The sequence below is a fragment of the Helicoverpa zea genome, chromosome 17 (genome assembly GCF_022581195.2).
Source record: "Helicoverpa zea isolate HzStark_Cry1AcR chromosome 17, ilHelZeax1.1, whole genome shotgun sequence".
Taxonomy (NCBI): domain Eukaryota; kingdom Metazoa; phylum Arthropoda; class Insecta; order Lepidoptera; family Noctuidae; genus Helicoverpa; species Helicoverpa zea.
Window position 1 is genome coordinate 291,186 of NC_061468.1, and position 15,599 is coordinate 306,784.

At 39.4% G+C, this 15,599-nt stretch overlaps 2 protein-coding genes across 2 annotated transcripts; one reads left to right on the forward strand and one right to left on the reverse strand.

Moving 5' to 3' along the window:
* Window positions 1–5,793: 5,793 nt before the first annotated feature.
* Window positions 5,794–12,138, forward strand: LOC124638462 (glucose dehydrogenase [FAD, quinone]-like). The gene is made up of 5 exons (XM_047175433.1): window positions 5,794–5,851; window positions 7,426–8,311; window positions 8,837–9,020; window positions 9,399–9,711; window positions 10,789–12,138. The coding sequence occupies exons 1-5, from the start codon at window positions 5,794–5,796 to the stop codon at window positions 12,093–12,095; spliced, it is 2,748 nt and encodes a 915-aa protein (XP_047031389.1). The 3' UTR covers window positions 12,096–12,138.
* Window positions 12,125–14,896, reverse strand: LOC124637990 (glucose dehydrogenase [FAD, quinone]-like). Its single transcript, XM_047174757.1, has 3 exons — window positions 14,135–14,896; window positions 13,787–13,902; window positions 12,125–13,561 (listed from the first exon to the last, which is right to left on the reverse strand). The coding sequence occupies exons 1-3, from the start codon at window positions 14,483–14,485 to the stop codon at window positions 12,133–12,135; spliced, it is 1,896 nt and encodes a 631-aa protein (XP_047030713.1). The 5' UTR covers window positions 14,486–14,896; the 3' UTR covers window positions 12,125–12,132.
* Window positions 14,897–15,599: the final 703 nt, after the last annotated feature.

The following is a 15,599-nucleotide window of genomic DNA, read 5'->3' on the forward strand; positions in this document are numbered from 1 at the left end:
TTAATAATGGATAATCAAATACTTTAAAGTACTATAAACACTAAACTGGTTTTTATTAATAAAGTAACTATGAAACTAAATGCTTCAAGCCAGTATGTTTCAGACAGTAAGTATGTTTTACCAATATCTTGGTACTGCCAATAGCATACATCATTGTTAAGTAAAACCTCATTCCAAGCAAATATCATTGCTTGTTATTATTTTAAAGAGTATCTAAAGTAAAAATTATAAAAATGGTAATCTTTTTAAATGATCTTTTCCATATTATTAACTGTAAATTGCCTCACCTAGAAAAAGTTAAACTGCTTATTCTATCTGAATGTTGGATGATATTACAGCTAACAGGTACATTATAGGACTGTAACACATTAAGGATAGTTTAATCACAGTAAAGATGCAGCAATTGTAGTAAATATTATTTACTTAAAGGATTTTACAGACTGAAGCATAATAAATAAATATAAATCAGTAGTGTCAATTAATCAGAAGAAAATATAACTCAGTAGTGTCAGTAATCTGAGTAGCCAGATCAGATATGTTCTTTTTGAAAGATTTCATTTTAATTTGGAATCCACCACTTGATGCTGAGACCAGTTTTCTCAACCATTAAAAATAACCCGAAGTGCTTAAAGATATGTATACTAGAATCAAATAAATACAAAATAAAGAAATTTCGGCTTTGAAATCTGAATTGAAAGCAGTCTATATATTATTAACTTAATAAATGAATATGGCAATTGGGTCAATAAGAGATAGGTTTGAGTTGGAACAAAACAACATTAGTTATACATAAAATTGTCTGATACTACACAGGAGCTATACCATCAGAATACATTATACCATACTGAAAAGATGTATGTGAGACGGTTAAAGAATAAAAGACTAGGCAATTAATAAGTAATTTGTCCTAGCCCATTAAAAAGTTGAATGCATACCAGGGCACTCAGTAAAACATATAGATTATTATAAATAAACTGAACCTGAACTTTTATGGATGGTAACGATACGAGTTAACATTTCTCTCTATACTCTCTTTATGACAGGAAATCTTGTAATTTCCTGGGAGGTAAGACATTTTATTCTGAGACTAAATTTCAGCACATATTGTATGTTAGACCTTCTCTCACAGAAAATTACATGTACAGTTTATGATGATTTTCTTGATTGATGTTGTGAGTCTATTCTGACCACTTATAAAATAGGAACCAAGATTGTGGAGGATCAGAGGAGTGAATTCAGTGGGGTGTCAACAACATCTTTAACAAGTCAGTAAGTACAACCACAAGTGTTTTACAGTCAACAACTAAGAAAGAGCATTGCTTAGTATTTATTAGTTTTGAACCATTAATTGAATAAACTGACTGATAAAGAACAATTTATATGGTGATTGGAACTTATATTTAAAGATGATGACATCTGGTTATGTTTATATTCATATATATTTATTTGCATTCCATAATGTTACAATAGATGTTGAAGAGGCTTAAAACTAAGTAGGTACCATTATAGGCCCTGTTAGGGCACAGCTAAAGAAGGCAATACTTTAAGGCACCATAAATAAAGAACCATGAGTTAAACTAGGCTCAGGGGTACTTTGTTGTCACTTTGTTTGTATTAAAATTGTTTCTACGGCACCACCTTCAATTCTGCTTTCGTATCCCTCATCAGGGATATAGTTCCGAAGGAGCAGAAAGCTTTTCCACTCACGCTTTACAACTTGTAGAGTTATAATTTGATTAAATGGTATTAACTAAAAAGAAAAGCTTAAATTGAGAAGTGTAGTGATTTTAATGAATTGTTAATTAATAAAACAATACCAGATGAAGAAAATTGAATGAATAAATTAAAGATTTGTACAATTTTTACCTTGATTATCTGTTATTAATTCTTACGAGCCTCTGTATTGAGATGTGAAATGAATTGAAAGATTCATACTAATTCAGTTTGGTTGTATTGTTGAATTATTGAAATAAGACTACATAAATAAACTTTTGATAAGTTCATAGGTTGGAAGGTATGCACTATGTACTGTTTTAGCTGGTTCTATTGTTTGTTGCTGAAAACAAACGACTCGAGGAAGAAAATGGATATTATGTATTTATATATTTTAACCACTACAATAAGGGATTAACAGAAACAATTGTAATGTTGTAACAATTGTAACTTGTAGTGGTCTGATTGAGTTTGATTGTGTTGTTAAATAATAATAATAGAAGACATGTATTGATTTAGTTCAACCATAGGCATTGCTCTAATACAAATAAGAGATGGACAGAGAAAAATGTAATTACTTGTACATTTCTCGTTTTAATATGTTGTTAATTATTAAAGACTAGCGACTGGAATGCTAATAAAGAATTGAGTATTGAATAGACAAGATATATTGTACTAGTTGTGAGATAACGAATATAAATAAGAGATGGGCAGAGAAACTGACTAAAGAATTCGTATTAGCTACTTTGATCATATTGATGATTAATGGATACTAAACGAGATAAAATATGTATACATATATATTGTAGTCAGAGATAGAAGATGTAATAAATTGAGAGATTTGTATATTGTCCAGTTTGATGATATTGATAATTACGAGTCATTTATGATTCTGAATTTAATACACGGAAGGAATTGTGTAAGGACGGTTTTGTGTAAGGAGCCGCTTGTGATAATATTATTAATCAATATTTATAGAGATCTTCATTGACACATACCTACTGAAAAAGCTGTGTATATTTCTCATAGCTCTCAATTCTTCGAAACTAAGTCCTTAAAAAAAAAAAATTGTATATATTGTGCCAATAAAGTGTAATTGTGAAGTATATAAAATAAGACAGGATATTAAGCAATTGTATATTGTATTAAAGATCAATACAAGTGTAGTGACGCAGTTTATGAATCTAAGGCTGGATATTAAGAAATTGTATATTATATTGTTAATGTACAGTAGTCCAAGTACTGGATAGAAAGAAGTTGTTTACTGTAATGAGAAATTATATAAGCAGAAGCAATGTGTAAATACTGATTTGCACTTTGAATTATGATACTGATAAATTTTAATAGAAGTTTTCTATTGAAATGAGAAATGATATAAGTATTTTGATGCCAATATGGTGATGTTGACTTGTACTGCTTGAATTTGAATGAGGTACACAAATCCAGGGACGTGATACATAGGATTCTTTATTTAATGATTGATGATATAAGTATGTTGTCGTCGATATGTTCATATTGACTTGTAATATTGAAATTTGAATGTATTGATAAGGTATGTGTAAGATAAGAACGAGACGAGAGAGAGACGAGACTGGATATAAGGAATTGTTTATTTGATGGGGAACTATATAAATGAATTCATGTCAATATGTTGATTTTGACTTGTATTGCTTGAATTTGAATGTATTGGTAAGGTACCTACACAAGTCCGGAGACTGGATATAGAGAATTGTTTATTTAATGGGGAATGATAAAAGTATATTGATGACAAAATGTTGATGTTGACTTGTAATCGTTGAATTTGAATGTATTTATAAAGAAATAAATCCAGAGACTGGATATAAAACATGTCGACTATTGAAATAGGAAATGACATAAGTATATAGATGCCAATATGTTGATGTTTACTTGTAATGGTTGAATTTGAATGTATTTATAAAGAAATAAATCCAGAGACTGGATATAAAACAAGTCGATTATTGAAATAGGAAATTATATAAGTATATAGATATCAATATGTTGATGTTGGCTTGAAATGGTTGAATTGGAATGTATTTATAAAGAATATAAATCCAGAGACTGCATATAAAACAAGTCGATTATTCAAATAGGAAAATATATAAGTATATAGATGCCAATATGTTGATGTTGACTTGTCATGGTTAAATTTGAATGTATTGATAAGGTACATAAGTCGAGAGACTTGATAGAAGGATCTGGATGTCAAATTGTTAACATGACTAGAAGGCGTAGATAGCTCCAAATAGGAGTGAATTCCTCGTTGCAGTCACAGTGATAGTAAGATTAACTTACTCTGTTAAACTTGAATGTTTTGATAAAGTATACAAGTCCAAATACTAGACGTGAAGTTGTTTACCGTAGTAAGAATTTGTACAAGTATATGGTTGCCAATTTGTTAAAATGGCAATGTACACAAGTCACAGTTTGGATTCAAAATGAAATGAAATGAAAATATTTGCAGAAATTGTTTATCGTAGTGAGAGTTTATGCAATTATATTGTTGACGATTTGTTAGCATGGCTGGAAGGCGTGGATGGCTCCAGTTGGAGTGAAGGCCACGATGCAGTCATAGTTAGAGTTGGCTGGAAGGCGTGGATGGCTCCGGTTGGAGTGAAGGCCACGATGCAGTCATAGTTAGAGATGGCTGGAAGGCGTGGATGGCTCCAGTTGGAGTGAAGGCCACGATGCAGTCATAGTTAGAGATGGCTGGAAGGCGTGGATGGCTCCAGTTGGAGTGAAGGCCACGATGCAGTCCTAGTTAAAGATACGACTCTGGAAGGTTGGCACGATCGTGAAGCCTTGTTGGTGGACATCCTCTTGGCTTTGCGGTGAGGGGTCAAATGCAGATGTCGTGAGTTGAGATTGGCTGGAAGGCGTGGATGGCTCCAGTTGGAGTGAAGGCCACGATGCAGTCCGTCCTAGTTAAAGATACGACTCTGGAAGGTTGGCACGATCGTGAAGCCTTGTTGGTGGACATCCTCTTGGCTTTGCGGTGAGGGGTCAAATGCAGATGTCGTGAGTTGAGATTGGCTGGAAGGCGTGGATGGCTCCAGTTGGAGTGAAGGCCACGATGCAGTCCGTCCTAGTTAAAGATACGACTCTGGAAGGTTGGCACGATCGTGAAGCCTTGTTGGTGGACATCCTCTTGGCTTTGCGGTGAGGGGTCAAATGCAGATGTCGTGAGTTGAGATTGGCTGGAAGGCGTGGATGGCTCCAGTTGGAGTGAAGGCCACGATGCAGTCCGTCCTAGTTAAAGATACGACTCTGGAAGGTTGGCACGATCGTGAAGCCTTGTTGGTGGACATCCTCTTGGCTTTGCGGTGAGGGGTCAAATGCAGATGTCGTGAGTTGAGATTGGCTGGAAGGCGTGGATGGCTCCAGTTGGAGTGAAGGCCACGATGCAGTCCGTCCTAGTTAAAGATACGACTCTGGAAGGTTGGCACGATCGTGAAGCCTTGTTGGTGGACATCCTCTTGGCTTTGCGGTGAGGGGTCAAATGCAGATGTCGTGAGTTGAGATTGGCTGGAAGGCGTGGATGGCTCCAGTTGGAGTGAAGGCCACGATGCAGTCCGTCCTAGTTAAAGATACGACTCTGGAAGGTTGGCACGATCGTGAAGCCTTGTTGGTGGACATCCTCTTGGCTTTGCGGTGAGGGGTCAAATGCAGATGTGAGTTGAGATTGGCTGGAAGGCGTGGATGGCTCCAGTTGGAGTGAAGGCCACGATGCAGTCCGTCCTAGTTAAAGATACGACTCTGGAAGGTTGGCACGATCGTGAAGCCTTGTTGGTGGACATCCTCTTGGCTTTGCGGTGAGGGGTCAAATGCAGATGTCGTGAGTTGAGATTGGCTGGAAGGCGTGGATGGCTCCAGTTGGAGTGAAGGCCACGATGCAGTCCGTCCTAGTTAAAGATACGACTCTGGAAGGTTGGCACGATCGTGAAGCCTTATTGGTGGACATCCTTTTGGCTTTGCGGTGAGGGGTCAAATGCAGATGTCGTGAGTTGAGATTGGTTGAAAGGCGTGGATAGCTCCAGTTGGAGTGAAGGCCACGATACGGTCATGAGGCCAAATGCAAACGTCGCCAGTGAAGGCCGACTGGGTGGTGTAGATGGGTCCAGTAAGAGTGAAGGCCACGATACGGTCATGAGGCCAAATGCAAACGTCGCCAGTTAAGGCCGACTGGGTGGTGTAGATGGGTCCAGTAAGAGTGAAGGCCACGATACGGTCATGAGGCCAAATGCAAACGTCGCCAGTTAAGGCCGACTGGGTGGTGTAGATGGGTCCAGTAAGAGTGAAGGCCTCGAGGCAGTCCTAGGAACGCAGCTCTGTAAAGGTGGCACAGTCATGAATTCTTGCTGGCGAATAACCTCTTGACTTTGAGAAGTTTGAGGACAAACTTAGTGGTCAGAATGGCCGAATGTTAGACTAATATTATCCTGTGACTTATTTATTGTTCTGTATGTTATATTCTCTTTTCATACATTAAGGAACTATACTATATTTACCGAAGTATACTAAATCATTTTAGTTTTATACGGACAACACTACCTCTACTGTGAGGACAACACTAAAAAAGAGATTTTGACAGTTAGAGCGCGCGCTTCCCATGCGCTTCCTTCGTGGACTGATAAACTATGTTTTCTTACGATTGATATTAAATTGTGTTTTAAAAGTGAATACAAGAAGTTATTGTGATACGAGTTGACGTTTTATTTCTGATTAAGGCTAGGAGATCATACCCTAGCTTATAATAATAAGGGCGAATTTAAGGTGGCAAGGTGCTGCACGGTTGCAGCGACGCTTTTCACGAACTTATGGTTGATACGCGTAACTGAAAGGTAAAGGAAAGATGCTAGATATACCCAAAATTGGATACCAACAGAAAAAGTAAAGTAATACTTCAGCATTATTTGCTTTGAGTGAATACACTGATAACCCACAATTAAATAAATAAGAAACATTGAAAGCGAAAACAAGGAACGATCGATTGCTCAACACAGGAACCCAGTAACTATAGCATCCGAGTTTTACTTGTACATGATCTCAGTGTCGGGGGCTAGTTTCCCTACATCCAGGTGGCGCAAGTGAGGATGCGTGCGCCGGCGCAGCGATGCACTTCCACTCAGGAGTGTACACTGGAGCTGGTTGAACGCTGTGCAAGTAACTAGTGATAATATGAAGTTTTGCGATATTTTGAGGTGGGGTCTTAGAACATTAGTGATATCAATTTGTGTGATCCGTAAACTGTGCGTTTGTGTGTGTGTGTGTGTGTTTGTGAATGTCTCAATGAGTGATTTTGAGCTTATATGTTCTGAAGTATTTCTAGTAGTACCTACATATTATGTTCATGACACATGTTACGTGACTGGAGACTGACATAATTACATCACATTAGGACCCATTATTATATTTCTAAATATAGTTAATTATGCAAAACATGCGAACTAGTTAGTTGTACGCTACTTTGCATACGCTCTGTATTAGCATCATACATATTGAATGATCTACATATTGTTTTCATTTGCAAAATAATAGAAACTTGCCAATGACGATTCTATTCGACTCAATAAACTGTTGCTTAACACATAATTTAAATTAAATAATGAACGGGTTTGATGTACCTATTACAAAGTATTTAAAGTGAAGTTGATTTGTTAGGTTACCATGTTTTACTTGTAAGGTCATGCTCAGCTCAGTTACTGCTCATAATACAGGACATCATCTCCCTGCTGAAGAGGACGGATCCTGATGACGTGCCTGAATTCGTGGCGAAGGACTTACATAAGCTGCCCCCCGTCACGTTCGATCACGTCGACGTCACCAGGCTGTTGAAAGACATAACGTGTCTTAAGGCAAGCCTGGAGGATATGAAGTCCAAGATGGAAGCGTCACAGGTTACTATCAATGACCTGCGTCGTGAAGTAGCGTTGTTGCGCAACGCTGTTTCTATAAGTGGGTCATTGGATGTATTGAATGTGAACACTCGTCGCGGGGCGCAAAATGCGTCCGTCATCAGTTTTGAGTCGGCGAATTCGAGTGCGTCACCGGTCGCCGATGTCGCTGACGATGCACCCCGCCCCGCCGCCGCCGTTGTTGCCGTGTCAACACCTGCGGCCGAACCTCGCGTAGGAACATCGACCCCTAAACGCGCCTACGCGGCAGTAGCAGCCACCAACAAGCCCGCTGTGACGCAAACAAAGCGGGCCAAAGCAAAAGGGAGTAAACAAACCCGTGGCACATCACAGCCACAGACTGGTCCTAAGAAGGTCACGTGCGACAAGGATGGCTTCATAAAGGTAGAAAGGAGAAAAAAGAGGCCACCTTGTAGGAATCAGTGCGGCACCGCACAAACTGGACCCAACATCCTGCTGCGTCCTGCAGTACCTACGACGCAGTTGTACGTGTCCCGTCTACATCACACCACGACGGTGGAGCAGATCGTGGAGTATGTCCGATCCAAAACCAACTGGACCTTGAGAGTGGCGAAGTTGGAGTCGCGCCACAATACGAACTTCAATTCGTTCATGGTGCGAGTTCCAACTCATCACGTCGAGACATTCCTCAAGGAAGAGTTTTGGCCGAAGGGTGTCGTATATCGGAGGTTCCGAGGATGGCTACGCGACACCTCGCAGCGTAACACGACGCCGACACTTCGTGTGCATTAGTTTTAAGTAGTTTATATAAAATATGTATTATATAGTATATGATTTAATGTTATAATATTTATGTATAGTGTTTTCTATGGGCCTTGATGCCTGATTTAAATAAATAAATAAATAAAAAAATAAATAATAATTTATAGAGTTTCTAGTGCTAAATTATATCAATTTAAAATTAGAAGCCCTTCATTCTATACCAACAAACAGCTTTATATATTTGTTATGTTTTGCGATAAACTTTATTTGTAGGGACTATAAATATCATTGGAGTTCAGGGTTTTGTGTAAATCCGTTCAAATCTCTTAATTTACTCGGGAAAGTTTGCACTTTAAAATACTGAAACTTACCTTGAACTAGGTCAGTTAAATAAACTATTTGAGAGGATCAGTTTGGTTCAAAGTTTTGTTTTCAATACAAAAGTCTCTTAATACTACTGTCCACAGTAAAATTGTGCCAATCTCCCTCCTACTGCTATCATCTGCCGATGGCGACCTGTTCTCCAAGGCCACCAGGACCAAGGCTGATGAGAGGGATGTGAGGAACAGTGTGTTCGACTTCATCATCATCGGCGGAGGCACTGCGGGCTGTCTGCTCGCCAACCGACTGTCTGCCGTGTCTGATTGGAAGGTACCTTCTGATGCTGGCTTTAATTAACTAGTTATTAAGTAAGGTACTATCGTGGATCAGACATAGGCAGATTAATTTGAAATATTCAGGCAAGTGAGGCGTAATTAGCTTGAAGGCACTTATCTTTCTGTTTAGGTATTATAAAGCATATGTAACGTCAGTTATTCAATATTATTGAGGAAGTTGGTAGAGTTATTGTAAGGTCATATGTATACATACCATAATTGCTTAGCCGTGTAGTTATATAGAAAGTCGGCAGGAGAAAACTTAACAAGTAGGTACTGGCTATCCCGTCACTAACTCTCCCAAAATGTTATGTAAATATGGTTAAGAATACCAGATGTAGCTTGAGATCTCTGACCCTAACTACCCCATCAGGTTCTACTTCTCGAGGCTGGTATTGACGAGAACATAGACTATGACATCCCAGGAGTTCCTACCAAGGAGTACCGTCCCATCCTGTGGAACTACCGCACTGAACGTAACGGCTACTCCTGTCTCTCGCGCCCTGGAGGCAGCTGCGAGGTCAAGACTGGGAAGGTGTTGGGAGGGTCCAGCGTCACAAATGACATGAAGTACACGAGAGGATCCAAGGTGGATTATGATGGATGGCATAGCACGGGAGCTCTGGCCTCCTTGGACTGGAAGTTCGATGCGGTTTTAGAGCATTTTAAGAGTATTGAGGATAATGGTGAGTTTGTATGCTTTGGAGAGATTTTTGAACTGTCTTATCTATACTAATATTATAAAGCTGAAGAGTTTGTTTGTTTGTTTGTTTGAACGCGCTAATCTCAGGAACTACTGGTCCGATTTGAACAATTCTTTCAGTGTTAGATAGCCCATTTATCGAGGAAGGCTTTAGGCTACTTTTTATCCGGGTTCGTGCAGAGGTTCCCACGGGATGCGGGTGAAACCACTGGCAGAAGCTAGTGTTTGATAAAGTTCATTATGTTTTCATGTTTTAATTAATAGGCTTTCTTATACTCAAACTCAAACTCAAACTCAAACTCAAAATCGTTTATTCAAATTAGGCTGATAAATCAGCACTTTTCGAACGTCAAAAACAAAAGACAGCCCCCAAAACGCCCGCCCTTCACCACTTCCTATGTGTTTTTGCTAGGAAGAAGAAGTGGCGCAACAAACTCCCCAGCAACACATGTCTGTCTGTAAGGTTTGAATAATTTGATACTTGAACTACATGAATTTGATACTTTATAAGAAGACCGCTTAGATACTTATATGCCAGCCTACGCATAGTTAGTTATCCCTTTTGACGATGACTGTCAAATATGAAATCCAGGACTAGGTAAAAGTGTAATGTTTATCATAAATTACTGTACGTAACTAACTTCCCCGTAGCTAATGAGCATTTATTATACCACAATGTGTTTGTGGTTACATTGAAGCCAGCTGCAGTTTTCCTGTTTTTTCAGAATAATCCCAGTACTATACCTAACATTTTAATTGGTTAAGTCCCTTTCTTAAAATAGCAGCCTATATGGGAGTCAGGGAAAAAGTCCAGAGTCTTTGTAAATAAAGATTTTATTTTGGTTTGGAAGGATAATAATTACCAAGAAGTAGGTACTACTTCTCTGTCTTATTCATCTCTATTGTTAGTTTTTCGAAATAAAACCATGAAAGTAGTATTAAAATGCATCCAAAATAACCTCGATTAGGACGTTTTTAATGACTTTAATTTACCAAACTCAGTAATTTAGTTCACGACGTAATAACAATCCTTTATATTAATTATAGTTTACATTTCAAGGTGATTACGATGTCCTGATGAACTCTCACTACCACTCGCGAGGGGGAGACCTACATGTGCAACGATTCAAACATGTCGACAGATACATGGAGGTGTTCACTGCTGGCTTCACTGAGATGGGCCTGCGCACTGTAGACATTAACACCAATGTACAGGAGGCAGTCGTTAACAACCAGTTCACGATATTCAACAACACCAGGCTCAGTACCAACAGCGCTTTCCTAAAACCCGTGCGACACAGGAAGAATCTACAAGTGATCACCGGAGCATATGTGTCTAAAATAGTCATCGATAAACAAGAAAAGAATGTAGATGGCATAATTTACGAGGTGGAGAAGGGCAAAGAGCGACCGGCGTACGCGAAACGTGAAATTATACTCGCGGCAGGCGCTATTAATAACGTGAGGCTGTTACAGCTGTCCGGCATCGGCCCCAAGGCTGATCTCAAGAGACATAACATTACAATGATCGCCGATCTTCCTGTAGGACATAATTACCAAGATCAGGTAACCATCGGCGGCCTTGCGTTCGTATTGAGCGATGTCCCGGTCGTCACTGAAGCCGAAGTAATAAACGATTTCAAAACCTGGTTCCAAAATCGCAGCGGACCGCTAGCTTCTAGAGGTATTGGACAAGTTTCAGCTTTTATACAACTTTACGAGAACTTTAATGCCCCCGATGTGGAGCTGGCTTTAGAAGGTAATTTTATTAGAAGCGATAAATTTATGCTGACTAACGTAAGTGTCCACGCAGCAGAGGAAACGAATCTGCCTTTGCCTTACTATAATTTAGTTAATATAAATCCTGTCTTACTTAGACCTAAAAGTAGAGGAAAAGTCATGCTTAATAAAAGAAATCCGAAATACGGACGACCGGTAGTCCAAGCTAATTTTCTTAAGGAAACTGAAGATTTAGATACTCTTGTAGATAGTATTGACATAGCTTTACAGTTACTAGACACGAAAGAGTTTAAGAAAGCAGACATAAAGTTCGCACCGCTGGACCTATTTCCCTGCGATAGACTAAGTAACAGAGATCAATGGAATTGTATTGCCCGACATTACACAAAAGCCATGAGTAATCCTGTAGGAACATGTAGAATGGGTGAAAATAGTACCAATTCTGTGGTTGATTATCAACTGAGGGTACATGGGATCGAGGGGCTAAGGATTATAGATGCTTCAGTAATGCCAACACACGCCAGAGCCGGTATCTTTGCTCCAACGATGATGATAGCAGAAAAAGGAGCAAAGATGATCATTAAAGACTGGAAGGAAAATAATGGTCATTATTACAACAGACGGTGACATAATAATTAGGTTTTTAGATAAATAAAATATTTTATTAATACCAAGTAGTTTTTATTATATCACTGGCTTTTTCAGCTATCATTATAACAGGCGCCGCGGTAGATCCGCGGGTTATTTTCGGCATGATCGATGCATCCACGACTCTCAAATTGTTGATTCCATAAACTCTTAAGCTTTTATCTACCACTGAATCAGGATCCTTGGACGTCCCCATCTTGCAAGTCCCCGCGTAATTGTGCAGAGGAGTTGAGAAATGTTTGATAATACATAGCCAAAAGTCTTCCGATACTCGGTCGTGATCCTTGCAATCGTTATTCAATATAGGACGAGGATCAAATGCATACTCCGCACTCTTGAAAACTTCTGTGTCAAATAATTTCACGATCTCTTGAATACCTTCTAACAATTTCTTCTCATCGGAAGGATCTTTAAGAAAATTTGGGTAAATCAAAGGTTTTCCAAAGAGAGGATCTGTAGCATTCAGGACTACCTGTCCGCGACTTTTTGGTGTCAATAAAGATACACACATTTCAATTTTATCATAATACATGTTTGAGTCGTGACCTTTAAATCTCACTTCAATGTCAGGCGTCCCTAAAATGTCTGAAATTGTAGTTTCCAAGAATGCTACAACTTGAAAATTGGCTGATAGAGGACCAACGCCCTTGGAGTAGTAAGTAGTAATGTCTTTTAATTTCTCAGGAAACTTTGATGTTGTGGTTGTTTTCGTCAGTTTTATTACTGGCAGACACACTGACAAATGATCATGAAAGTTTCCTCCAACTGGTAAGTCATATATTACTTTCATGTCTAAATATTCTAAGTACTCTTTAGGTCCTATCCCCGATTGCATCAGAATCTTGGGGCTGTTAATAGCTCCGGCAGATAAAATAATTTCCTTCGCAGCTTTCGCACGAACTCTTGTACCATTTTTTATATATTCTACACCGAGAGCTCTTATTGTCTCTCTGTTATCGTCAAATAGTATTTTAGTAACTAAAGCTTCTGGCAGTATTTCTAAATTTGATCTTAACTTTCTAATAGGTTCGATGAAAGCTGTAAATGCACTGACTCTTTCGCCAAAGTATGATGTTGTCTGTATCCGCATGAACCCCAGCTGATGTCTACCATTTACATCTGTGTAGTTATATCCTAGTTCATTGAGTGCGCTCAGTAGTACATCCACGTTATCGTCGACGTAAGGATATCGCCCGACATCGAGCGGACCTTGTGTTGAATGAAAAAACTTGTTTTTTGAAATGTCCTTGTCGTAATTTCCTTCTGAATATTTAAAGTAAGGCAGGACCTCGCTGTAGGACCAACCGTCGTTACCATTGATAGCCCACTCATCGTAGTCCGCCGGACTGCCTCTCATGTATGCCATGTCATTAATAGAGGAGGTGCCTCCGAGTACTCTGCCCTGGACTACCTCACAGCCTCTATCACCTCGATTCTGACAGAACCTGTAACGTGATAGAACTATATGATTTATAAAAACTACAGTTGCTTCATCAGGATCTGTCAAGAGATTGATTTTTGGGAACTTCATCTGTAGAACTCGTTAAAAATAAAATTGCATTAGCTAGTCAATCTATGAAAATAGGCCTTGTTTCAAGAAGTTACTAACTAGTTTTCCTAAATCCAATCTCTTGACAGATCCCGACTCTAGAGCATGAACTGAATCTCACCCCTTCTTAGGGCGCATGGAGTACTGCCAGTCTATGTTAGAACCTTTGAACTCGCTCGTGAGACCTGGTATCAACGCCATCTTAGGTTCCTCGGGACCTGCTTCGATCATCAGCACCTGGAATCACATTGACACGGTGTAGGCATACTAGTATTTCGTCAAATTCATGTCATTTTTATACGAAAATATAATATATTTTAAAGATTTTGGGATTTATATTTGGACTAATAAGTTTAATAAGTTCACGAAATTAATAATACATCGGCTACATATGTATATAGTAGGTTGAAATATTAAAAAAAATAACATGTTTCCTGCAAACAATGACTATCTCAACTAAATAACTGACCTTCCATTTCCTATTCTCCGAGAGTCTGCTCGCCAGCACACAGCCGGCCGTGCCGCCGCCCACCACGATGAAGTCATAGTCACTATCCAGCTCGGCACCGGTGGCGCCGACTTTCCTCTTGCCGTGCTCCTCAGGGAACTGATTGAAGTATGTGAAGTGCTTGTAAGGAATCTTCGCATCTTCCTCGGTCTGTTTGAGGATTTGTCTCTTGTTCTTGCCGAAGTAGTCCGGCTCAGGCCCGATGTGGCCATACAGAGTGTGTACCAACGATATCAGGAGGATAGCCGTCGGCGCACACTCGATTCGTCCGTCACATATCTTGCATAATTCATCAGTAGTGTTAGCAGTCATTGCACCCTCATATTCTGGAAATTTGCCGGTTATCAATGCGGGAGAAACCGACGCATTATCTTGTATGGTCCTCGCCGGTACGTGGATGGGGTAGGGAGGAATTTTGAATGGTAGCTATTTGACAAGTTGAGAAAGTGTCACAGCCCGTTGTGAGGCTCAGTTCCATTAGTATCTTCATATGAATTCGTGTTCGACTGCAGCGTTACCACGTTGTCAACTTTTTAGTTCATTCACTCGATAGTAAGTTGGCTTTATACTATTATTTTCACTATCTTGTTATTGTTTTGTTATTTGTAGTTGTTCGTTTATCACAATAGCAATAGTTTTACATTATAACTGGTTTTAATATCGCGAGTGCACTGGGCACAGCCGACAGTCGGAAGCGGAGTGCAGCGTGGCACAGGGCGGGGTATGCGCGTGACGGACGGGCGCGCGACTGTCCGCGCCGGCCGCCGTCGAGTGCTATGTCGCCGACTCTAAGAATTTCTTGTTTACATCCTTTGTTTTTGCTTGTTTACAATTTGGTCATTGTTTTGAGTTCCAAGAGTTTTTTACTTAATAGGTTCCTTTTACGCCGGTGGGCTCAGGTCACTTTGTAAGGGAATATGATAATATCGCACATCATAATACCAACTAGCGCTACAACAACTGTTTATAATCGTCACAACGTTGCAAGGGAAACTCAAAACATTACAGAAACATTAACACATTCTGATTTATAGTAGGAAATATAAATGGCTAGTACCAGCTAGGTATCAATTACACATTTCTGTGTATTGTGCAAGGTGTACTTGGAGTGGAAGACGGTACTGCAGTGAAGAGCCGGTTACTGGAGCGAGACATTGCTCAAGGGGTCGCAGTAACCCTGAACACTGAACAAAATGAGGATACTGACTTTGATTGATGGTGAGAGGATACATTCTCTGATGAAAATAATGAAAAGCTTTATGAAAATAGAAAACTACATTCTAATTATAAAAGATGATTAACACGTTGAACGCCAGGTGTCCGATGAACAATAGTTTTTCAATTGTGTCTGGAACCAATGGCGTTCGAAGCCCATCATTCTTCTAAGTGCACACTGCAAACTTTTAGTCGGATGATAGTTGAGCTC